Source organism: Lutjanus erythropterus, chromosome 14, assembly GCF_056507025.1.
Source record: "Lutjanus erythropterus isolate fLutEry1 chromosome 14, fLutEry1.hap2, whole genome shotgun sequence".
In the NCBI taxonomy this organism is placed as follows: domain Eukaryota; kingdom Metazoa; phylum Chordata; class Actinopteri; order Lutjaniformes; family Lutjanidae; genus Lutjanus; species Lutjanus erythropterus.
The window spans coordinates 1,202,153-1,226,722 of NC_139330.1; the positions used below are offsets into that span (position 1 = coordinate 1,202,153).

Consider the following 24,570-nt stretch of genomic DNA (forward strand, 5'->3'; position numbering starts at 1 on the left):
GAAGCCAACAAGCAAGCGACCATTATTCTGCGACACTTCCAGTAAATGCTTTTTAGAACCAACTCGTCCACTTAACAGCAATGCTTAAATTTAGTTTTTATAGTACATCTACGTCTCCATACTTGTCAGACTAAATAAACCTTAGACAGCTTAACTGTGGAACAGAAAGTACATACTGGAGGAAACAAACAAACAGAAAAAAAAACATACTCCAAGTAACTAAGGGCAGAAGTAAATGTTTCAAAAATGTAAAGAGTAGAAAATAAAACTTACTGGATGCTTTTAAAGTTTGAGTTAACAAACATTCTTACTGGTCTTAGTTATTTATTCCCCCCATCGAGTCGGGTTTGACTCGACAGCTCCTTCATTTAGATTTGTTAAGTGTACATATCGTTAGCTTTTCAGGTAAAGAAAGTTATACTCAAATGAAGCTTATTACGGTTGGTAGGTCTTATTAGTAGTAATAATAATAATAATAGTAGGTGAAATTAAACACAGGTTTATTTTTTAACAGTTTGTTATACACAAGTTATACATACAGTTCAAAGCACCGCAGGGTAACGCTCCAAATTACAGCCGCTTTCTGTCTGTGGTGCTGCAGGAATTAGACAGCACCAGAACTTGACAGAACATAATTTGCTTTTCACAGGTTTATTGCACAAATGTAACCAAGAGAAAAGCAGACTTATTAATTATTCAGTGCACAAAATGTGTTAAGTTTTCCAAACGCTTTGAAGTGTTAGAATGTCTTACATTTAGCACTTTCACAACACGATTCTGTACTTTTTCATACTTTCACATATTTTTACTGACATGTCAGCGGTTCGGAGGTGTAATTTCAGAGGTTTACCCCGCCGTGGTCTCAGTTTTCCCCACTACAGAGGGATACACGTCATCTTGCAAAGACAAGGCCTCGCAAAAAACTGAGGATGGACCCTAACAGGAACTACCTACAACTTCCCAAACAAAAAAAAAAAAAAAAAATCAAAAAATCAAAAAACAGAACAAAAACAAAACTGAGACGACTCAGGAGCGTAAACACAACCCACAAAAGGCAGTAGTCGACGAAAAGCTGGGATGATGAGAAAGCAGAGAAAAAAAAAAAAAACAACAGTAAGAAATAGAAAACACAAATAATATCAATACGAGTAATAAACAGGAATATTCTGGGAACTCCTCTACATCGTGTTGTTGTTCAGCGGCAAACTCTGGGTTTGATTTTGATGACAGCAGCTGCCTGAAGCGTTTGCAGACCCCGTTTTTAATTTTTTTTTCCTTCAATCCGATCTTTTTTATGTTTTTTCTTTTTTTTTTTTCCTGCTCCTTATCTTACAAAAACTGAACAGAGGATACAGGTGGTGTGTTGTTGTAGCTGTACTGGAGCTCTGAGCCAGACCGGACGGTTGATAGGCACAGAGTGGAGAGTTTTGGCTCGGAGCTTGCATGCTGGAGTCACGCTTTGAGAGGAAGAGGAGGAGGAAGAGGACGAAAGAATAGATGGAAGAGAAAGAGAAAGAGAGGAGGGGCTGTTTGGGAGTTCATTTGATGAAGCAACTGTTGGATACTGTATCTTTAAATTTTAAACTGGTTATAAGTTGATGTTATTACATTATCTGGCAATTAACAGTTTAGATTAAATTTGCATTTATATTTTGAGCAGTTATTAGTTATTTACAGTATCAGTTGCTACGAGCTGACTCTAAGATCAAAACTTCAGTGGACATCTTCAAATATTTGACCAGAGACGGATCGATAATGAGGAGCGACCCCAAACAGCACCAGAGGGAGGAGGAGGAGGAGGAGGAGGAGGGAAGGAGGAGCGTCTATTTCTTCTTGCTGAACAGACTGAAGCGTTTCTCCTTGTCTTTCTCCCGCTTGCCCGGGCTGGACTCGGCTGCTGTCGCTGTGGCAACGGAGGCCGGCAGCGTCTGAGCGCGTGCGGCGGGGGCGGGCGTGCTATGGCTGCTGGGGGTGACCTCCGACTTGTCGCCCGAGATGGCGGCCGTGATGGCCGAGATCCACACGTTCATCTCCTCCTGGAGGACGAAGAGACGGAGACAGACGGGTTAGTGTTTATTCAGGGACAGTATTTGTCTACAATTTATTTTATTACAGCTGTGTTTTATTATTTATTTATTTATACTATATAAACTATACAAATATAAAATATAACATAAACACATATGTATGTTTACAATTAGGTTATTATAGAGTGTTATAAACCATTTATTAATGCTTTACACACTGTTATAACAGAAAGACTAAGATTATTTTTTTCTTAAACTTACGTCATCTTTGGCTTGGAAGAGATACTCGTTCCCGTCAGTAATCCTGTGGAAGGTACAGAATGTATTAAATAATATTCATTGTGAATATTTAGTCTAAATGACAGCAACAGGTTTGATTTACTCTGAACAAGTGATGGTTGATTCATTTGGATGGATCAATATTTTCTAATTCACATGAACTGAGCAGCTGGACTGAGCCTTTTTTTTTAGCCTCAGCTCCTAGTTTTGGTTTTACACGTTTACTGTCTGGTTCAGGCTGAGATGTTGTGTTTTACAGCTTGTTGAGGACTTCTTCTGTCCAGAAAAGTGGTCGAAAACATAAATAACTGCTGCTTGTCGTTTTCCATCTGTACGTGTCTTTTTACTCTGTTAGCAGCTCCTGTTTGCACTGCTGAGTCAGCAGGATTCTCACTTGAGCTTGAAGACGTGTTTCTTCTTCTTGTAGTCCAGCGCCACCTCGCAGACGGCGTCCTTCAGGCTGACTGGAATCTCGCTGTGGTAGGGAATACCCTGACTGGCACTCTTCTGGTCCTTATAGAAACCCATCTCCTGCTGATTGATCACACAGTATACATTGTGCCACGACCTGCAGAGACACAGACACGAGAGTCTGATCAGTTATCAATATCTTCACAGCTAACAGCATTACTGATTTCTAACCAATAATTAATCATTCTAATACTGTAAGTTTTGTGTTTTCTGGCTTTCAAGGAGGGAATCTCTGTCTGTCTACAGGTATGTCCAGAGAGGTTCTTCCTCAAATTTGCTGCTTCTGTGGAACCTACTTTTGAAGAAGGGGCTTGTCAAGGGTTCTTGATAAGACAAGTGTTTCAGAAGTTCTCTGTCTGACGACCACCAGGTGATTCCTACCTGCTTGAAGCCTTCTTGTTATGCCCCTCCCACTCGTGTTTGCGGTGCAGGAAGCCCTCCAGCTGGGACGTGGGAGCCTCCTGCTGGGTCTTGGCCGGCAGGGTCGCCGCCTGGCTGGGTTTGCCCTTGCGTGACGCCCCAGGAGACCCCGCGGGGCTGGGCTCCGACACCCCGTTAACCACCTCACCCCCTTCCACGTTCTCCTGGAAACAGAAGAGAGAGAGAAGAGTCAGAGGACTGTGGATGGATGGATCTCATTAAATAAATCTTTCTCTCTCAGACACAGAAGCTGTAAATCAGGATTATCAGAGTTGCAGCATGCAGAGCGGAGCAGAATCACAGGCTGTCTGACGCGCTGAAATTCTCTACACTTACCCAAAACACACACCTGAATGGACCTGGTGGTCTGTGCTTTATAGTCTGGTACTGGTCTGCAAACTTTACAACAATTTCATAAAACAGGCTAAATAAAATCTGACTTAATAAAACTGTTGACCAAGTCTGAACTAAACTGTACACAAGTGGACTGAGTCAACTTGTCACACCAGTAACATTTAAGAGGGAAAGTTTTTAAAACAACTGTGCAGTTTGTCATACGCAAGTCTCAAGCCTTGAAACTCAAGTCCCAAGTCGATCTAGCAACCAGTCATGCTCCATATCCTAAACATGGCCGGATGAAGCTGCAGGGGCGTGAAAGTCATCTGTGTGTTTGGCCCAACAAATCCACCCTGACCTCCACCACAATACGCCACCTGGCATTTTTTTCACTTTGACATTTGCTCAAAAATTAAACGCCATCTCAGCAGACGGCACAGACTAAGTTAAACTAGAACATCTCTCAAACTCAGTGCAAGCTAATCTTAGACATGCAACTAAACTAGACTTTAAACAGCCTCCTAAATGCATTTTTAAGCTTTTGGTTTTCAGCATTTAATTGCGTGAGTTCAGCGCTGGATTCCAGTACTGATTAGAAAAACATCTGCATTGTACATCAGGGGATCTCATCATGCACTGATCACAGGTTTTAGGACATGCATAACAATCACAACACAACTTCAGAACACACAACGTGGAGGACAGTGTGAAGAGAGACGAGGACAGGGAGAAGCCAGCAGGAGGGAAGAACAACAACAACAACAAAAAAACAAATCTCAAACAATTATCCACAAAATTGCTTGGAACTCATTACTGGGCATCATTATTGGTGAGGGGAGAATGCGATTGGCCTAGTATCAGAACAGATTTTATTTTTCCACACCACACCCACTCCAACCAGATGCTTATTACCCTGTGACTGAGCTCTTCAAGGGCTGGACCAATGGTGGACGCTCTTTTTGAGAGCAGTTCAGAGGCTGGACCAATCCTGGGAGCTTTAACTGAAGGGCTGCAAGAGCTGGACCGATCCTGGGAGCTTTTATTTAGAACTTGGCAAAAGCTTGACCAATCGAGTGAGAGTTTATCGGTAACCTCGAGGGCTCAGCTAATCTCGAAAGCATTGTCTTAAATCTTGGTAAGAGTTGGACAAAATCTGAGAACTTTACCTCACAGCTAATCAAAGGTTGGACCCATTCAGAGATTTTTTTATTGGAAGTCTGACAAACATTAGACCTGTTCTTAGAGGTTAGATCAATCGAACCGAAAACAGTCAAGGTCCAGACCATCCTAGAATCTGTAACTGAAAGTTTATCACAAGCTTCAGAGTATTTTTTACTGAAATACTGCAAAAGATATCCTGAAAGCCTACACTAGACCAATCCCAGCGGTTATTTTATCTCTTCTAAAAACTGCTTGTTGTTTCAAATTTTGCAATAAGAAAACTGCATATCAACTTCTGCTTCTTTATCCCAAAATTAGGCAATGTGTTCATCTTTACCAAACACTGGGATGTATGGGGTGTTCCAGAATTAAGTTGTATTTTACTACATTTTATTATTATTTTATTGTACTAAACTGTCAAATATCGGAGCGTATAAAGTAATGCTACTGTAACATTTGTGTAACATAACTTTCATGGTAGACTTCATCAGAATTAGTCTAAATTACAACTTAATAAAATCAGAATTTTAAGTAAAAGCACAATCTCTGCAAAGTAACAGATAAAACAAGTAAAGCCTGGCAGACACCACAAGGTTTCCGTTCGATTTTAGCCCCAAACTGGTGACATGCATCCAATTTAGCATCGGACAAATTCCTGCAAGATCACCTGCTGTGTTTTCAACAAGATCAAGAATTTAAAGCACCAACTAGAAGTCTGACCATGGATGGTTAATTTATTTACAACAACAGCCACTTTGGCATGAAACTTAGCAACTATGTGGAATTAACTTTCTATTCCAAAAATCAACATCTTGGTAGTTAATTTACTCAGCAGACAACTAACAAATATCTGGTTTACTTCTATTTTACTCTGAAAACAAAGAAAGTGACTAATAACAAGCTAAGTTCATGACTATCTAATCGTTCTGGAGACTTTTCTGTCATTTTGTAGATTTTGATCCATGCCGATGAAAATACCTACTAAGCAAAACAAATAATAATCTGCAAAACATATAAATTGTGTCGAGCCCCAGGATGAAATCGGTGAAGAACATGAGATGAAGAAATACAACATACACCAGAAAACTAAAATGTGACAGCATGCAACAAAAAAAAACCAAACAAACACATGAACACCAACACTGTATGTGGAGAGAAGCTACACATTAATAACACACGGACAGACCAGACACACCAGAACGGGTCTGAGACCACCGATTGGTTCTGACAGGGTTTATTGGAGAACGTGTGTTAGTCAGGGAACGACTGAGCGAGCTGGATGGACATGCAAACAGAAACCATGAAGAGAAACAAAGAAACCATGAAAACTGATAATAATGGGAATACAAAACAGTTTCCTAGTGACTCAACTGAGTAAATATATTGAAGAGGATGGACACACACACACGCACGCACGCACACACACACACACACACACACACACATGCGCACACACACACACACACACTCTGGGATGTGTCTGAATGCTCATGAATTCATGGAGGATCAGTTTTTACATGAAGCTGTGGAATGACTGTGAAGATGGATTCATCTGTACACGAATGATCAGTAATCAGTAATCATGATCAGTAATCAGTAATCATGATCAGTAATCACATGTGATTATGTGTCAGCACAGAATTGCTTTTACTAAAAAAAAAGTCTAAGTACTAACTTTATTTTTCTGGAATGACTTAATATAATTTCTGACAAATATTTTTTTTTAATTACTAAGCATTAATTGGACTTAAGTCTGAATGATACAAGGATCACTGAGCTCACCAAAGAAAAATAATACACTGTTTATGAAACTTAAATGAAACAAAGATCATTAATTTGCCTTTGCTTTGTTTTTTTTTTTACCAAACAACAGTGAAGTACATTAAAAGTAAAAAAGTGAGCATGAGAGTGAAATGAAGAGTGGGACATCGTTCAAGAAGGAAAATGAACAACAAATGTTGATTTCTCCTCTGAAATTACAGTTTTAATGGTTCTATTTCTCTGCTGAACAGGCTCTAATAATTATGAATGCAGCTACTTAATGTATTATTAACAATACTGTCAAAAACCAATTACATTTTTAACATTAATATAGCAGCAAATAACAATTTTAACTCTGTGAATTCTGGATTTATTTAAATCAAACAAGAGTCGGTGATCGTTTTAACGCTGAAGACAGTTTGAGTTTTATTTAGTTTCTGTTGAGGTTGTGTGTTTTACGATGACCTGTCTGATGCAGACGTTTGATCAGAGATGATGGTATTTTAGTGCGACATCTAGTGGCGGTGAATTTCATATACATTATAGAACTTTTAGATAATGAATTCTGATTAATATTTAGACACAAGAACTTTTTATAGTATTTGATATTTTCAGTTTTTCTATATTTTCCATAACAAATTGTTAATTGAGAAGAAATGATGTCACTCACATGCAGGTTGTTGTTTTACATGACAGAAACGTGTCTTCTGTTACTGAATGGTTTTTGTCATGTGATGGAAAACATGCTGGTACACACTGTGGGATGTGGACACACCTGGGGCAGGTAGATAAGAATTAAAGCACCAAAGTATGAACATAATAGTTTTAAGAATTATTTTTGTCCATCTTTGGCAAAATATTACTTTAGAAAATGATTTAAAAACACTACAGAGCAGCATTTTGAAATGTAAATGAGCATAAATCTGTGTTTTGATCTGAAGCTTGAGTTTAGTGTTAAAGACCAAACTAAACTTATAGCAGCTTAAAATTCTTTATTTTAAGACAATAAGAGTAAGACATCATTTATCGGAGATTATACTACAGTATTACAGTGTTTCTGTTGATTTGTTATCACTGATGAATGCATGCTTTATATTAGATTTAGTGTTATTTTATGTTTGGTTTTATCATCGTATGTCTCATTATGCAGATGACACAATGACTTACATTTAGAGATAATTATCTATAAAAAACCAACACCGATCAACATGTCTGGACTGTTTTGGGCTTTAAAAGCTGATTTTCGATGGAGGGCTGTGTGATTTGTCGGTGGCCTCCTCAGGTGTTCATATTCCAGAAGGTGAGTTTATAAATGATGACGTAAACGAGCAGAAACATTAACAGCTGAGGGGAGAGGAGGACAGGAGTGTCGAGCTGAGAGAGACACAGGGAGGAAAGGAGGAAGGAAAAGAACAAATAAAGGGAGGAACGGATAGAAACACAGATGTGGCTTGTTGTCGTGTGTGTCTGTGTGTGTCTGTGTGTGTTCTGTGTGTGTTCTGTGTGTGTTCTGTGTGTGTTCTGTGTGTGTTCTGTGTGTGTTCTGTGGTCCCATACACCACTCATACAATCACACTCACACCAAACGTGAATTCATACTTTCATCGCTAAACGTCTCAAAATGCAAACATGTCTGTTTGGTCTTTAGGTTTAGTATCATTTTGTTCATGTTTACCATCAGGTTTATTTCTAATTTATTTCATTGAACTAATTAAGTATAAAAAGGAATGTTTGGTAAGTTTAAGAACATTTGTTTATCTGAGGACAAATTTGATTAAAACAAATGTTGGTCATTAAAGATAAATGGTGTTAACTACTTTTCAAGAAGTAAATCTCCTTTATGAAGCAGAACAAAACTGAATGTGTCTGTGTCCACCTGGATCTTTTACTCTTCATTTTGATATACTGCTGGAAGACTGCCACATTTTCTTACTAAAACAGTAAAATAAACTCTCGCAGAAACAGCAGGAATCATAACAGCTTCTTCTTCTAAAACAGAACACGTGACGCAGAGGAGGATCCAGGTGGACACAGAGGCCTTTTAATGCACTTACATGCTACTTTTGTTAAACTGTAAACTAATGAGACCATGGTGAGGATGACTGGTCCTCTTACACTCGTACTCTTAGTGTTTGAGTGTCTCCAAAGTAAGACTACATTTTCAGAGGTAATTAGGATTCAGAGGCCTCTCAAAGATGAAGTCATTATTCTAACATCTCAACACAAAGATGAATTTATGCATGTGACACCGTCAAAGTTAAACTTAAACTTAGAAAATAAGAAATCATTAATGAATAAGACAGAAGCAAACAATAAATGATGAAAACAAATGATAAATACAGAATTATTGTTGTTGTTAACACAGCTGGTTAACAGCAGAATCTGTGATCTGTCTATATGAGGTCAAAGGTTAATCTTGCATGTGTGTGTGTTTATGTTTGTGAGTGTGTGTGAGTGTGTGTCAGGGTGCAGCGGTGGGCCTGCGGCTCTGCAGGGTGCTGCTGTATTTCTGGTAGGCAGGCGAGCGGTAACTAACCCTGGGAGACTCCTGGTCGGACGGCAGCCCGTTCTGAGACACCGGCTCGCCCTCTCTGCAAAACACACACAGAGACACACACACAGAGTTACACACACACACACACACCTGGACTTCACACCTATGTAAACACACACAACTGACATTATTGATTTATCCATCATATTGACTTCTGCACACCTGCAGTGAAATTTAAAGATTATGTGCATTAACTGCTCAAGAAAACAACAGAGGAAACAGCTTGTATATGACAGTTATGAAACTCCTGAACAAACACACTGACTGAACTCTGACCTCTGCTGAGCTGCAGCGTCGCCCGGCTGAGCCTCAGTGGGCGGGGGTTGTCTCTTCTTCTCTTCTTCCTCTTGCGCTCTTCTCACTTCCAATAACTCCATCTGGACACACAAACACACGGAGCCTCATGCAAAAAACACTCATACCACCACGTCTGCTCTCAGGTTCAAGTTTATTACATTAACATCGGTTTGCTCCACTACAGTCGTAACCAGACTGCATTTTGTTCCCTTCAGTACCTCGTGGTTGAATCTTGTGCATCAACGCGGCCGCCATATTGTTCTGGGGCAGCCACGTCTCCTGGTGCGTGTATGACCATGGAGGCAGGGGGTCTATCCACATTTAAAATCATCATAACCCGACTGATTTTCAAGCTCTTTGGATTGTTAGAAAAATCAAACGTGTGTTTATGGCGCAGGATACTGCAGGTTAAATTAAAACTAGAGGTTTTAATACCAAAATACTTTGTTTTGTAGATGGTAACAGTAACATTTCTATAATATTTAGGATGCATTTACTGTAAATAATGAGGGTCTAAGTATTTTAGTTTTTTTTCCTAACTGCGTGTAAAATGGCTGTACTTTTGGGAATAAATGAAGACTTAATTCATTAAAAAAGACATACAACCACTAATGGCCGGTACGATGTGACTACAAACTTTTTATGTCATTGTCTGCTGATTTTTGTGAATGAAACTTTCATAGAAATGGAGCAGAACAAGCAGCTTTAAACAGCTGTGTTAGAGATGAGGATCATGAACGTGCATCTTTTCATGAACAGGTGATGCTCATCAAACTGAAAAGAGCGATTTAGAACAAGTTAATCCAGTTAAAACAGTTTGGTGAATTTGACTTGGAACATTCCTACAAACAAACAAAGCTTTAGGAAGAATATGAAAATGTTCCTGCATTGTTTTGTCTTTTCAAATCGTCATCATGGCTGCAGAGTGCGAGCAGGCTCGTGTGTCTCACCGTGGTCAGCCTCTCCAGAGCGGCGAAGCGTTCCTCCCAGGTGGCGGCCGACTTCTCGAAGGCCTCGTGGCGTTTGATGAGTTTCTCCACCTCGTCCACGTTCTGGCCGATCTCCCTGCTGGACAGGTACGGCTCCTGACCCAACAGCCACGCCTCGGCCACGCCCGCATCCCGGGAGAACTGGTGCACCTCCAGGACTGAACGCACACAAATTTACACACGACACCAGATTTATTCGGCTCATTCGGTTCATATGTTCTCTGTGAACATAATCCTGACTAAACCATAAACTCAGTAACTGTTTGAATGATTGGATGAGACACCTTACCCAGTCTAAGCCACTCCCATCTGTCCTCCCACTTGTCAATCATGTCTTTCCTCTTGTCCGTCAACTGTAACAACTTTTCTTTAATCTGAAGGGAAAGAAAACATTTAAGAGAAGATCTGAATGTGAAAAACTGGAGATATTCCAAATGTATTCTGGAGACAGAATCAATGCAAACTAATCCAAACTGTATGAAACATCCTGAGCATCTTCCTAAAATCAATGCAGACCCTTTAATGGACGTGTTACTTTGAAAGGAGGGTGTTTAAAATGAGATTTCCAACATCTCACACCTCTTAAAATTACTGGTAACAAAATTCAGCTGCTCTTTTAATCCAACATGGAATTAAGAGTAAATCCAATATGACAGGTAAATTGATCTAATTTGAAACTGCTGAGACATGCAGATATTCAAAATGTTATTCTCATGTTTCTCCACCTCCTCTGAAGCGTAGTGCTTCCTGGCCAGCAGGGCTTTTCCCAGCTCGATGCAGGCGGTGAAGCTGTCGTTGCGGGCGTCGATCTCCGCCTTGATGCCCTGGTGGTTGTTCATCAGAAGCTCCACTGATGACACGTCTCTGAAAACAGGCAAGAAAACACACAAACAAAATCAACAATGTGAAATAAGAGGAAACTCTTCATCCTCTGCAGGTGTAATATGAAACACATGGTGATAAAATCTGATAAAGATTTATTTGAATAAACCTTAACCCTAACAGATTGACACGACACATAAAATTGTCTCCTGCAGAGATTCTAATGTGACAACAACATGAAAGATCAGTTCATTGATTTCTATTGATTATTCTATTGATTGCAGTTTAATGATTAAAACATGGGGCAACAAGGCTACACAGTCCTCCAAAACTGTAGTTAAATAAACCAAATTTAAGCAACTGTAAAATTAAATTAAATATAAAAATGTTCTGGATGCAGATATGCATTGAAAGTTACACAATGATCATTATGGGATACATGTGTCATGTTGTTTTTGTGTTACTTCAATTGTAAAGTTCTTCAACAAAAAATAACTTAAAACAACCACACATCTCTTCTAACACAGAAAAAAATACAAATAAAAAGTTTATTTAACATGTTGTGAATAATTAGATTTTATTTTCTTGTATGTAAGTATACAAATTCTTTAAATCTTTAAAAACCATGAAAGGTTTTAATCTTACTCATCTGTTCTGCCATTACAGTTTACATCACTTTACTCTCTTTCATTTGTTTCTGAGTGCAGCTCAGAGGCAGAAACATCAGCTGGGAGCTGAAAGAAGTTACTGAAGATGATTGAAAAAGTGTCACATTATTTCCTGCTACAAGCGGAGGAAATTCCCCGACCTTAACTTTAATTAAAACCCCTTTGAAACCCACCATTTTCAGTTAAAATGTCATCTTCAAAAGACCAACAGGCCTCGTGCAAAGATATGAAAAACTAACAGGCTGATTTAATTGCATTTTGTTGAAAAATAAATAAATAAAAGCTTAATTTCTTTCCCATTACGGAACTGTATTCATGTGGGATTTTGCTGTTTTGGAGTGACTGAAATGGATCAATGTCAAAAATAATTTCCATCAGAGGTAACGGTGGGAAGTGAAGCAAAACTCACTTTACCTCGAGGAAAAATGTGTGTGTCCATCTGACAGTACACAACTGTGTGATTGTGTATCAGTGCCCATGTTTCCATCCAAATGCATCACAAATTTTAAACAAATTTTGATTAAATCAGCAAAAGAAAAAAAAACAAAACCACCAAAAACAAAAACAAAACAAAAAATCATTCTATCACTGCAGAAGCAGAGGGAGCAACAAGATGATGTATTTAAAAAAGCAGCAGTGGAACCACAAACCGTGAGAAGCAGAAAACAGGATGAAATCAGTTCCATCAGATGGATGTATTAAAGCACCATGAGGAAACAGCTGATCAGTCATGTGACTTAAATGTTTGCTACATCAGAACTTTTAAGAATTAAGAACATCTCTTTTTAGAAAAAGACAAAAACGTTCTTGCAAAATTAAGGAAGCTTTTTCATATGTTGTTTCCATGAACACTCTGTGAGGGACAGACACTCTGTGTCCTCACCTGGGGTTCTCCTGGGCCTCGATCAGACGGATGACGTCCTCCATCCACAGCATCAGGTCCCGCACCATGCTGAAGAAGCGGAACTTGTCTCCGGTGTCGACCAGCTTCACCCGGCGGCCCTCCGCCGCCTCCAGCAGATTCTTCCAGGCCTCAAGCACCTGGGGGGGGAGGGGGTTACGAGATGACAAATACCAGAGTTTAGAACAGGAGAGACCAGAGGCTGGACTCCTCTAACACTGAGACCATCACCTGATAAATGAAGATCCATAAACGTGATATCTAGAGTCTTAAGTTTGCATTATTGATCCTGCAGCCTAAAAACAGCTGGCTGTTGTCCTTGTGAAAAAGTTTAATCAGACTATCAACCTAGAGGAACTGGTTGCGTGTGTCCAGGGAACTGTGGGGGAGCAGAACAGCCCAGGGAAATAAATAAATGGTCCAAGGGCAAATAAAAAACAACGCATTCAAATGCTCAGATTGGGAAGGCAAAAGCACCCACCATGTATGAGGAGGGCAACGTGACTAATATACAGTGAGACGATCCTTGAAATGTTGATATTCTCTCCCTTTAACGTCTCTGGGTGTGTTATTGTAGGACTCTTCTATGAATCAATGTGATTAAATAAATCAGTATCATGACAGAAGATGATATTCTGATCACAGACCCCGACCCTGATGGGGATTGAAGACATGAAACCCTCTTTTTATATCATCAGATAACTGATCAGAAAAATGGACAAACATTAGCGAGATTATGCCTAAAAAGACAGAAAACACAGAAGAAATTTAAGTTTACTTTGATTTTTTTTTTTATTTTTTGTCCCATGTGCTAACATGGAGGGGGTGGAGTTTATGACCTATACTGCAGCCAGCCACCAGGGGGACATCCAGATGTTTCAGGTTAATTTTTTGGGAATGTATGTCAGTGGTTCAGACCTCATAATCTTGTAATAAAGTACAGGGATTCAACAGTAACTGACAAACTGGTGACTACACTAGTTTATTTAGTGCCTGTAAAGTAAAATACATATTTTTTTCTGCAGTACAAGAACTTTTTGCAGATCTGGTGCAGGACTCTAATCTTTGTATTTTTTTTTTATTATTTTAAGTCAAGTTATTAGACACCACAGACTGTTTGTGTAAATAATTACTAACTAAATAAGGCGGTTCAGTGTCTTGGAGGAATTATACCACCAGCTCTGTGAGTAACAGGTGACCCATGAAGAGTTTACCTGAGCTAACAGTTAGCTGTTAGCTAAATACTCAATAGCTACAGTATGCTAATACTGCTAACTTCTACAAGCTAAGTGAACAAGTGAGGTTAATGACGAGCAGACAGTGGACATTATGTGCACAGATACTAATGTTAAACAGCTACAAGCTATTTTCTAGCAGCAAATCAGACGACTCAGTGACGAACTCTCTCTGAATTCTGAATCAGAATCAGCTGTGGCTGTACTGGGCGTGGGCGGTATCTGTTTTTTCAGACGTTACAGACATTACAAAGCTGTGTGTCTAACATGTTAATTAGTTTTCTTTGGCGAGTCTTGCTGGGTTTAAATGCTCGTGGCCCAACAGTAAACACATTCTGGAGAAAGGGGGTCTTATTCCACAGAGTCTTGCTGAAGGACCCAGTGACACTTGTTGCTGCAGATAGCAACACATCATTTGAAATGTTTTACAGATGTATCATGTAGCTAATAAGTCATATTTAATTAATTAGCTGGGATATAGAGCAGAAATGTCAAGCCAATTATTTCTTTCCTACCTTCAAATAATTCCTCTTTCAGCTAAGTTCACTACTGTGATAAATTAATTTCATTTCATATTTTTATTTTCCATTAATGGCAACTTCTATGCTTCAGATAACTTTATTCACAATCACGGTATTGAAAATCAAATCTTTGTGATTTCTAAATATTCTGGTATTCCATAATACCTTGATACCGCCCAAGCCTCGGGTGTACTGACTTTTCTACACCGGTACTCCTGCTGCTTCTCCAAACCAGAGGCGCGTTGACTGCCATGTACTGTGGAGAAGTACCTCATACAACTACACTTCAAAAAACCCTGAACTATCCCTTTAAGCTAATTTCTAGCTCTCTAGTCATGAATCCCAACCAGACGTTTAAGTTTCGGCACAGTCTCGTGAACGCGACAGTGGCAGTTTTCATAATTTCTCAGGATTTGTGTGATCTTACACATCTTAACAGAGCTAACTGTCTAAGATGACACTGAGTTGAAATGTAGCTTCACTAACTGCAGATCTTACTGACTGCATTTAGAAAATAATCCTTTCCAGAATGAAAAACAGAAGATTTCCACAGAATCTTTTCACTCGATCCTCTCAGACTCGTCTGACACTGACACGCTGTTGACAGAGTTGATGAAACATGGCTGCAGACGACTGCAAGCAGCAATATTTTGCCAGCTAACAAGCAACTACTTTAAGCAAATGCGAACAAAAACATTCGATTGCACCACTGTGTGCAGCCATGAAATATTTACAATGCATCTCAAATTGACTGGAGAAAAGCTATAGGTCTAACTTTTAGGTTTTCATTTTCACTGACTGACCAGACCCAAACTGCATTTGTAAACTACTAGTAGCATTTGTTTTAACCGCCACAGAGGCCCTGGTGGGTGGAGTTTACAGCTCATTGGTACTCAGGTATGCAGAATCGGGTAAAACTGAGTTTGTGTTGATTTTCCACCCACACAGCGACCTCAGAAAGATGTAAAACAAACCCTACAAGTATTTGCAAATCACAAGGTCTGACCACTGCGATTAAATAAGAACTAAACTGCATGAAAATGACTAAAATGTTGCCAAAATTAATCAACATTTTAGTCGAAATACTGAAATAAAGTCTAAAACTGCAGCCAAAATGAACACTGATGCAAAGCCAATGTTTTTGGTAAACGGAGTCTCACCTCTCCCTTTCTCTTCTGGGTGGACAGGGAGGATATGCAGGGAAATGGACATACAGGGAATGGTCAAAACACAACGCCATCAAAAACACTCAGTGCTTATCATTACCAACAGTCGACTCTGGTGGTCAGAAGATAAGAAGCTCTGGCACGTCATGGTGGTGCTGAGGTGACGTTTCACTTTAAATTTGAAGCGGTTATTGTTCACCAACATTTTCTGAGAATGTTTGTTTCAGATGGAGATTTGACAGAATGGCTATTTTATTATGTAAAACTGTTTACTGAGATGGATGAAGACACACTAAAAAGACATATTTATAAAAGAAAAAGTATGGAATAAAGACAGATGTTCGGTTTGAAGACATTCAGTTCATTAAATCTGCTGCTTCTCTAAAGTCCCCCAGAGGAGGGTTTCATGTTTTCCACACTGAAGTAACTCCTTTAATTAATTAATAAAACACAGCTGACAGCTTAAGCTGGATTTACAGAAGGCTGGTGCTCGTGACTGCAGGGGATGCAAACATTAATGGCGTCCTCGATTTGATGGTTTGTTCTTTTTTTTTTTTTTTTCAGTTCAGACCACATTAAACTCCTATATCAGCCTTCATGACTGTTTTACCACTAAGACTCGAGTTTTAATGTCTTTTTTTGTCATCTGTGATGTGAACTCAGTCAGAGAAAGTAAAAGTGTGCGTCCTCCAGCTAATAGTTTGGGTATAAAATGCCATCGCCGGCCCTGCGCGCTCTGCGGTGCGCTCTGCGGTGCGCTCTGCGGTGCGCTCTGTGGCGCTGCGCTCCGTCACGGTGCGCTCTGCGGCGGTGCGCTCCGCCGCGGTGCGCTCTGGTTAGGTGTCTGTCAGCTCTGCTTCTATCACTCCTCTCTGCGTCTTTGACTTTCAGAGGGCAGCCCTACTTCCATGAGGAGATGCACGCTTCCTTCTGCTCGGTGATACAGTTGGTGGGTGTAGTTCAGTGCTAAAAAGTCGTTCCTACATGAAACTCACAACAAAGTTTGATTTCTGGAAAGAGACGGTGCTGTTGAGTTTTCAAGTGTATTTTTTTGGCTCTCTGAGCTTATCTAGTTCCATTATACTGGAGAGAAGGCAGACACATCTCTACAGCTGATATCTTCAAAACTCTGCAACTCAACAACAAATAAAAAAAAAAAAAAATCACCTTTCACCTGGAGAATCTGGTTCAAGAAAAGAAAACTGAGTTTCTGAGTCAGTGTGTTCAGAATAAAGACTCAGTGTTAATGTTCCCTCTGTGTACTGAAGACTTCGTCATGGTGTTTCCTGCATTTTGACCATGCCCTGTAAGATTTTATTTTGTCTTTACAACCTACAGTTTGTTGTACAATTACGAAAAAAATCAATTTTGATTATTTGAAGAGCATTACTTTGCATTCTGGCATCTTTTATCAAGCTCTCGCATGCTTATATTTTTTATGTTATTCAAGATTCTTCTATCTGGGAAAAGGACGTGACCCCTGACCGACCACCTACGAGTTTTATTGCTTCATTTGCCAAACATCTCCTTTCAGGAGTGAAGGAACAGTGCAAAGTTAGTGCAGCAGCAGTGCAGCATGCATGAGGAACAGAACTAATCACACTTCATTTATACCAGTGCTGGGTCCAATGCATTTTCAATTCAATCAGTAACAGAAGGAAGTTTTTTTTTAATATGTTTACATGTAAGGAAAATGTTGAATAAACTGTGTATAGATATCATTAGGGTGCCAAATACAAAAAAAAGGTTAAATGAATCAAAAACAGACTCAGATTTACTGATTGGATTCAGAGTAAGCTGAGCCCCGTCCTGATGTGGTCTGTTGATGTCCGACTCTGAAACTCACCTCGCCTTCTCTTTTCTGAATGTCGTCAGCTTTGTCTCCAGCATACGCAGACTGCAGGCGAACGGCGTCCTCCTGAAGCTGCCGCACCTGAAGATGAAGTAATGGAGGAAGAGTCAGGTTGGTCATCACCATCATCATCATCATCATCATCATCATCATTTGATGACTTCTGTTACTGTTTTCTTCACTTTTAAACATCCACCAGAGCTGATAAGACTGAACAAGGTAATATTAAAGTTTTATTTATGTTACATTTACTCATATTTACCACCATTTGGGCTAACAGAAATTAGTTATAGCAACTAGCAGTTTGTAGGAAACACATCGTTACCTTGAATAAATTATGGATTTGTCTGGTTTGACAGTGTTTCCATTGTTGGAAATATTTGGGTAATGTAAGTACACGATATAACAAAATATATAACAGACGTAGAGCATTTTTAGACATTTCAGTGCAGAAATATTACAGCGACATTTCAGTGAGATGTGAGGCCAAACAGTTTCTGGATGATTCACATCAGGATTCTGCGCAGGCCACACCAATACTTTACTTTGGGCCGTTTAGTGCAGCTAGCTTACTAGCCAATAAAAGGATGGAAAATGTGCTTCTTTGTTTTCAGTCTTTATGACTTTAAATTTTAAGCGGATGTGTTGTGCAGCAGTTTGCCTGTACCTGTGTTCCCAGTGCCTGAATGTCGTGTTCGAAGGTGGTGTGCATCCTCTGCAGGGTCTCCACGGTGTTCTGGTCACGGCCCAGCTCCTCTGGAAGCTTCTTGTGTTTGTCCAAGATGCGGTTGAGGATCTCCTTGGCATCGTGGTAGAACTTGTGGAGCTCGTAGGAGGCGGCGAGGATCTGCGTCCGGGTGTCGATGAGCTCCAGCAGGTCGGCCCAGGCTTCGTTCAGGCCGTCCTTCCACTCTGCGATGGTGGCGGCGTCGCCGTGGCCCGCGTTGATCAGTTCATCCGCCTGACGGTTGACGCCGTCCACGCGCTCCTGGCCGATGTTCCCGGTGTCACGGGCAAATTCTCTGAAACGCTCCTGCAACATCTGGAGGACGACAAAAGGTAGGATTAAGGATTAAGGCAGGACTTCATAGCAACACTCAAGAAAATATATCATTCTAATGTGAATTAGAGCTTCTCTCTTCTCTCTCTAACTTTTTAGCTAGTGAGCAAACAATGTTACATTTTCTTAACTTTTCAGCTAATTTGCCAACAATGTAACATTCTGTTAACTTTTTTTGTTCAGAAACAGACTGTGACATTTTGTTATTTTTTTAGCTAGCTAGCTAACAATGTAACATTCTGCTAACACTTTAGCTAGTTAGCTGACTATGCAATGTTACCTTTTCAACCAATTAGCTAACAATGTAACATTCAGTAAACTTTTTTGCTAAGAAACAAACAGTGTTACACAATGTTGACTTTTTAGGTAGGTAACAATCAATGTAATATTTTGTTAACTTTTTAGCTAGTTAGCTACTGAGGTAATGTTTTGTTATGGAATAAAGAGAAGCTGAAAGTTAATGGTTTTCTACAGACAGCACTCTATCTATTTATTTATTTTAATCTGGGTATGCACGCATCTCCATCATGGTTAAACTCTATTTGATTTTAGTTTACATCATTAAACTTGGATTTCCTGAAGATTAGTTTTTAATTGTGCAACAGAGCTCTAATTAATATAAAATCTAAGTTTACTAAATTTAAACCTACTTTTGCTAAACTCTGATTAGAACTAATCTTATCTCGTTTTAGACACTTCATTAGTGTCCACCTCACTAAAATAAAACTACCTCGAGCAAAATCACCTTACAGACATGACATTACATTATTACATCATGTAAATGTGCTGAGATGTGTGTGTTGTACTGACGGTGACGTGTTCGTAGTCCTGTCCCAGCTCATGGGATCCAGCCACCACCTCCCTCTCAGCGATCCACTGCTCCAGGTCGTCCACCTCTCGGTTGAGTTGGAAGAGACGGAAACGCTCGTCCAGTTTCCCCCGACGCTCCTCCGACAAATCCTTCAGCCCGGCGTACAACTTATCCACCTGAGACTGACGCATCCCGATACGCTCGCTGCAAAATAAAGAGTTATTTTCTTCACATCTTTGACTTTTATTTCATGTCTTCCTACACCTTTTCTTTCCCCGACAAACTGCTTGAGGAAAACAGACTAAACATGAAAAACAAAGCAGAGAAAATAGTCCCTCTGCCTCCTCACCTGTCAGGGTGTCCGGCGGCCACCAGGCCCCGGCTGGTGCTGGACAACTGGTGGACGGTGTCGGCGTAATCCTCCACCGCCTGCTCCAGGATCTGATGCTTCTTCAGCATGGCCACCGAGCTCTGCTCGTCCTGAGAGACACAGCAAAGAGATTTATCTTGTTATAATTTGAAGGAAACAGAATGAAAGAATCACCGGAGAGAAGACAGAAAATTAAATTCAAAAAAGAGTGAAGAGGAGATGATGAAGAGGAAAGGAAGTGGAAAGAAAAAGTGAAGTGAGTTAAGTTTGGAAAATAAAAAGGCAGAGACGTGGAAATAGAATAAGAGACGCAGAGATGGGTGGACAGAAATATGGACCTAGGGACAAAAAAATGGTGCTCGAGTTAAAAATAGCAGAGAAACAGATTTGAAAAGAGTCACATGGAAGAAGAAGTAAAACAAAGGGAGGGAGACGAATTTCCCCTCAAAACTCAAACTCAAAGACAGACTGAACTTTACTGATCTGTTGAAAACCTCAGCAGTTACATCAGACCTGATTTACAGTCTTTGATTTTAGTTGTGAAATACAGCAGGAAAATGATTTCTCAGGAATGAGTCGAAAGTTTCTGAAAGGTTTGAGCCTAAGACAAACACAGCAGTATACCACTGTTACACTCAGATCAAATCCAAACAGAGAAAATAAATAAAACCAGAGTTAGTAATCAGATTACTGAATGTGTACTGACCAGCAGAGACAGTCCGACACCGACACAAACCAACCAAGCTACTGTGATAGAAACCAACAGACTGAGGAACTCCCAGGTGAACTAAAACTAAAACAAAGAAACAGGAACACACGGGACAGAAACACCAACCAGCACCGTCCTGAACACACCCCGACCTTTTCAGGTTTAACTGAGCCACACTAAAGTCTGTCTAAACTAAAACTAATCAGATAAAAACAACACTAAATATCTGGAGTCACGTTTGTGAGGATGATTAAATTGGAGCTATTTGCTGTATGTATTTGCTTTCACTCATTTATGAAGCTTCTCATGTCTGTCGTCATATTTTATGATGTAATCACAAAAAAAAATCCTCAACTAAATCCTCAATTTGAATAAAGTGATTCATCAGATTAAATAAAGTAAAGGGCTGGCAGGGATGAAAGGCTTCAAAACACTGCACATGGATTTTGTTTTTAGGATAACAGCTACATTTTTAACATTTTAACACTTCACTATTAGCTTAACAAACATGCTGTGGTTATATAAAACAAACACTGCAAACAAAGCAGTTTGCACTTTTCTACTTCTAGTTTTTTTTTTTCTCATCTGTACTTTCTGTATCTGTTATGATACTTTCTGTCTGACGGATCATAAAGTGGCCTCATGTTTGTCTGTAACTGTGCAGAAATACGGGGCTTCAACAGAATGAAGAGGCAGCGAGAGAAGAAAAGCCTGTGCAGAAGTCAAATGTTGACTTAGAAATTGAAATTTTTACAGCCTTACTAATAAAGCTAACTGAGGCTTGTTGGTAACTTCCATTTTTCTGGTGTGACAACAAGATTTGCAGCAGAGTGAGTGAGTGAACATCCCTAAAATTCAGGGACTTTTTCCTGCTCTTTCTATTCTGTCATCATGTACTCAAATACCGTATTTCCACTGCATGATGTCACCTCGAGTTGACTCACCTGAAACAGCTCTTTTTTGGTTTTCATCGGCAAAAGTAGAGGATAGAACCTGCTGCTTTTTTTGGTTTCACCTCGGTCAAGGTTCCAACAGAGAAGAGATGAGACTAAAGCCTGTATTATACTACTGTTATACTGTGAAACAAATTTCATCATCAGAGGGTGCAGACATCTGCACGTCTACAATTTGCTGTGACCATCACTCTACAGCAAGCTACAGAATACGTCTGTTCATATGAGGAACACGACCTCCGAGCAGAATCTAGAGTCAAACAAACAGAACTATCATCAGATGTTCACATGGATGACGACACTGTCGCTGAGAGAAGGTGAGATCAGCTTAACTTAGATTTTTAGCACAGCTCTTCTGACAGTTTTTGGCTTCCTGTCGCCAGCTTCCATTGAAAATGACTTTGTCGTTGGTAGTCTGAACAAACCGTGATGCACAGCTGTTCATGTACGAATGTGTTTGGGAGTATAATCCAGTACGAAACACTGCAGACCTCTGACAGATCAGGAAGAATCGTCACTACAATCATCACTTGTTCAACACAAACGTCCTGCACACAGACTGCAAACTGCAACCATGAGTTCTTTTATTCACTGAGCTCAGATTTTTTTTAAAAAGTGGCAGCCTATAAAACCATGCCATGGTCAAATGAGAGAGACCTTCCACTGTTTGGTTGCGAATAAAAGGCTCTCAAAAGGAAATAATATCCTGCATTGTTTGTGTGTTTGTGCCATGTTGAAGATGATGTCATGGTAGCGTAATCGCTATGACGATCAGCTAAAGAATCCCACCCACACTGAGCTGCAGTGATAAACTAAGTCAAGAAAATTATCTGGGCTGCGTTCAGCAGCAACAAAACGGAGCAAAACATTTATTTAAACAGAAACGTTGGTGTGATGAACATCCTGTGCATTCTGCTCTGCAACGCCTTTTTAATACAGCACTGTTCATATACATGACACTGCTGATTGGGTAACACCTGTGACACACCCACCAAAGGAGAAGAAACACTTTGAGGAAAACGGTGCACAACCTTTTTAAACTGAACGTCTCCTGGTATGAAAAGTTCAACGAGCCGATCTGAGCTGCACCACGCAGACGAAACATGACAAACACTGCCTGCCTCTTCAAAGCTGCATCCTCAAAGTTTTAAACGTCTTACCCCTGAACATGTCTTAGAGTTTTCAGTACACAGTAAAATGTGCGGGCGAACGTTCCTACAGAGGCCCAGTATTCATGTTAAATGATGGTTTGACTTATCATCAGACTCTGCGGTGGGTAGCAGACTGTGCCATCATAAATCTGCTCTCTCTACAGGTGACATCATTCTCTGACTCCTGACGTACCTTTAAATCCTCCTTTCATCAAGTAAAGAGCAGATACTCTGCATCCTCGTATCTGTAGAGGTTCAACTTTGATTTCTTCTAATCCTGCTTTTATTTAGTGCATGACTTAAAACACGTGTACAGCTCCTTGAATATCATGTTTTCTTTACTTTAATTATTGTTTTCACTTATAGTCACTACAATAGATTAAGTTTATTATTAATAATTTGTCATATATGTCATGTCATTAGTGTTTTACTTTATTGCTGTCTTTCCTTTTCCTTTCTTTTAAAACTTTTTTCACGCACAATATGTGATGTTTGCATGTTTTATTGCAGTTACACTGATATGAGAGCATCTTTCAATAAACCAATCTTTAAATAAACACTCTTTGTGCTCACCTTGGCCTTCTCCTCTGACATCATGTAGAGCTCCTGTTCGCTCATCCAGGCCTCGGCCTCTGCGGCGTCAAAGTAGTACTGCTGTGCCTCGTGAGCCTCGCTGAGGCGGGCGTGACGCTTCTCCGTCTCCTTCCTGATCTGGTCCCACAGGGACTGGAGCTCGCTGAGACGCTGGCGAATCAGAGCGGCCGTCGGGCTGTCCTCCCTCAGGACGTGCTGGCTGCGCTCGAAGATGTCGTCGTAGCGCGGCTGATGGCCCTGGATCTCCTTCTGCAGGGTCTGAGGGTCAAAGGTCACAGAGAGAGGTTAGAGAAAAAGAGAAACCACAACTTTTGGAATTTAAACTCTGCAACTTTTTACTTGGTAGAGATTGAACATGTATATTAATTTTCAGTATTTGATTTAATCAAATGAAATGTTGGACTTTGTGTTACACAAAGATTTTAAAAATTATTGTCACTAACTTTGCAGGTGAAGGTGTGTGTTTCTGTGTTGGTGTACCTGGTTCTTCTTGATGAGCAGCTGGACAGTCTGCAGGTTGTGTCCGTGGTCGGTTGACGTGGCCAGAGGCATCCTCTCCTCCACCCAGAGCTGCAGACAGACAGACAGGCAGACAGACAGACAGGTTTTTATTTGAGCACTGTGACCCAGTTTTCCATCACTGTTGCTGTTAATGAGAAAGAACTCCACATCATTGATACTGTTAATGCTCCTAATGTTGCTCTATTGATCAGTCCCTCCAGGATGTCATGCACTTTTGCGGGGACTGTTGTGACCTAAAATCCCTGATTTAATGGCAGCTTTTCCAAAAAGTTGTGATGTATGTTGCAATATTTTTAGGCATTTTTTGCAAAGACTTGATATAAGGCTGTAAAACTGACATAGAATTACTGCTAACACTACTGATACCACTGTAGGTCACAGTCCTGAGTTCATCTTACTGCACCAACACTGATGCTACAAACCAGCTCCACTTCCCCTCCACACACTTCTGATACCAGTTCCTTTTTCAGTTTTTGATAAATGGAAGTTATTTCTGTGAAACGTGGACGATTTATGTTTCACCTTGACCCATCCAACTTTCTAACTGTGAAATACACTTTACTTTCTGTATCAGCGGGGTCAAAGGTCAGCAAGGCGCTCTACTTACAATCTCGTCCTCCACGTCCCTGTTGAACTGGTGGATCTCGCGGGAGGCCATCAGGTTGTCTCGTCTCTTCTTCAGTGGTGCCTGGAGGCACTGGAACTTGCGCTCCACGCTGATCCTCTGGCCGTCCACCTCCTCGGAGCCTTTCCCCTCCTGACTGAGGGCCTGTGATTGGCTCTGCAGCTCATCCACCTCCTTCTGACGCACCTCCACCTGACTCTCCAGGATCTGCAGGAGGACGCGTTACAAGTCAGACGGGGAGCAAGTCGGTAAAATACAACACAGAAATAAGTTTTAAAAAACTTTAAATCAAAAACAATAAAATGAAAATATGAT

General features: G+C 40.2%; 1 protein-coding gene across 3 annotated transcripts in view; it reads right to left on the bottom strand.

Annotated features, from left to right (window-relative positions):
- Window positions 1–483: 483 nt before the first annotated feature.
- Window positions 484–24,570, bottom strand: part of LOC146314999 (spectrin beta chain, non-erythrocytic 1) — a 136,812-nt gene continuing 112,725 nt past the window's right edge. For 2 of the 3 annotated variants that reach the window (XM_084736645.1, XM_084736643.1), the window contains 17 exons: window positions 24,238–24,462; window positions 23,589–23,678; window positions 23,088–23,366; window positions 19,681–19,811; window positions 19,331–19,535; window positions 18,128–18,502; window positions 17,455–17,541; window positions 12,669–12,826; window positions 11,021–11,159; window positions 10,585–10,669; window positions 10,257–10,453; window positions 9,286–9,386; window positions 8,992–9,046; window positions 3,159–3,361; window positions 2,701–2,874; window positions 2,289–2,331; window positions 484–2,036 (listed from right to left, as the gene is read on the bottom strand). In XM_084736645.1, coding sequence (XP_084592771.1) covers window positions 1,824–2,036; window positions 2,289–2,331; window positions 2,701–2,874; window positions 3,159–3,361; window positions 8,992–9,046; window positions 9,286–9,386; window positions 10,257–10,453; window positions 10,585–10,669; window positions 11,021–11,159; window positions 12,669–12,826; window positions 17,455–17,541; window positions 18,128–18,502; window positions 19,331–19,535; window positions 19,681–19,811; window positions 23,088–23,366; window positions 23,589–23,678; window positions 24,238–24,462 — 2,760 coding nt within the window. In that variant the 3' untranslated portion in view covers window positions 484–1,823. Of the gene's footprint in view, window positions 2,037–2,288; window positions 2,332–2,700; window positions 2,875–3,158; window positions 3,362–7,427; window positions 7,830–8,991; window positions 9,047–9,285; window positions 9,387–10,256; window positions 10,454–10,584; window positions 10,670–11,020; window positions 11,160–12,668; window positions 12,827–17,454; window positions 17,542–18,127; window positions 18,503–19,330; window positions 19,536–19,680; window positions 19,812–23,087; window positions 23,367–23,588; window positions 23,679–24,237; window positions 24,463–24,570 lie in introns of those variants that run through there. The other variant, XM_084736646.1, reaches the window with a different exon arrangement.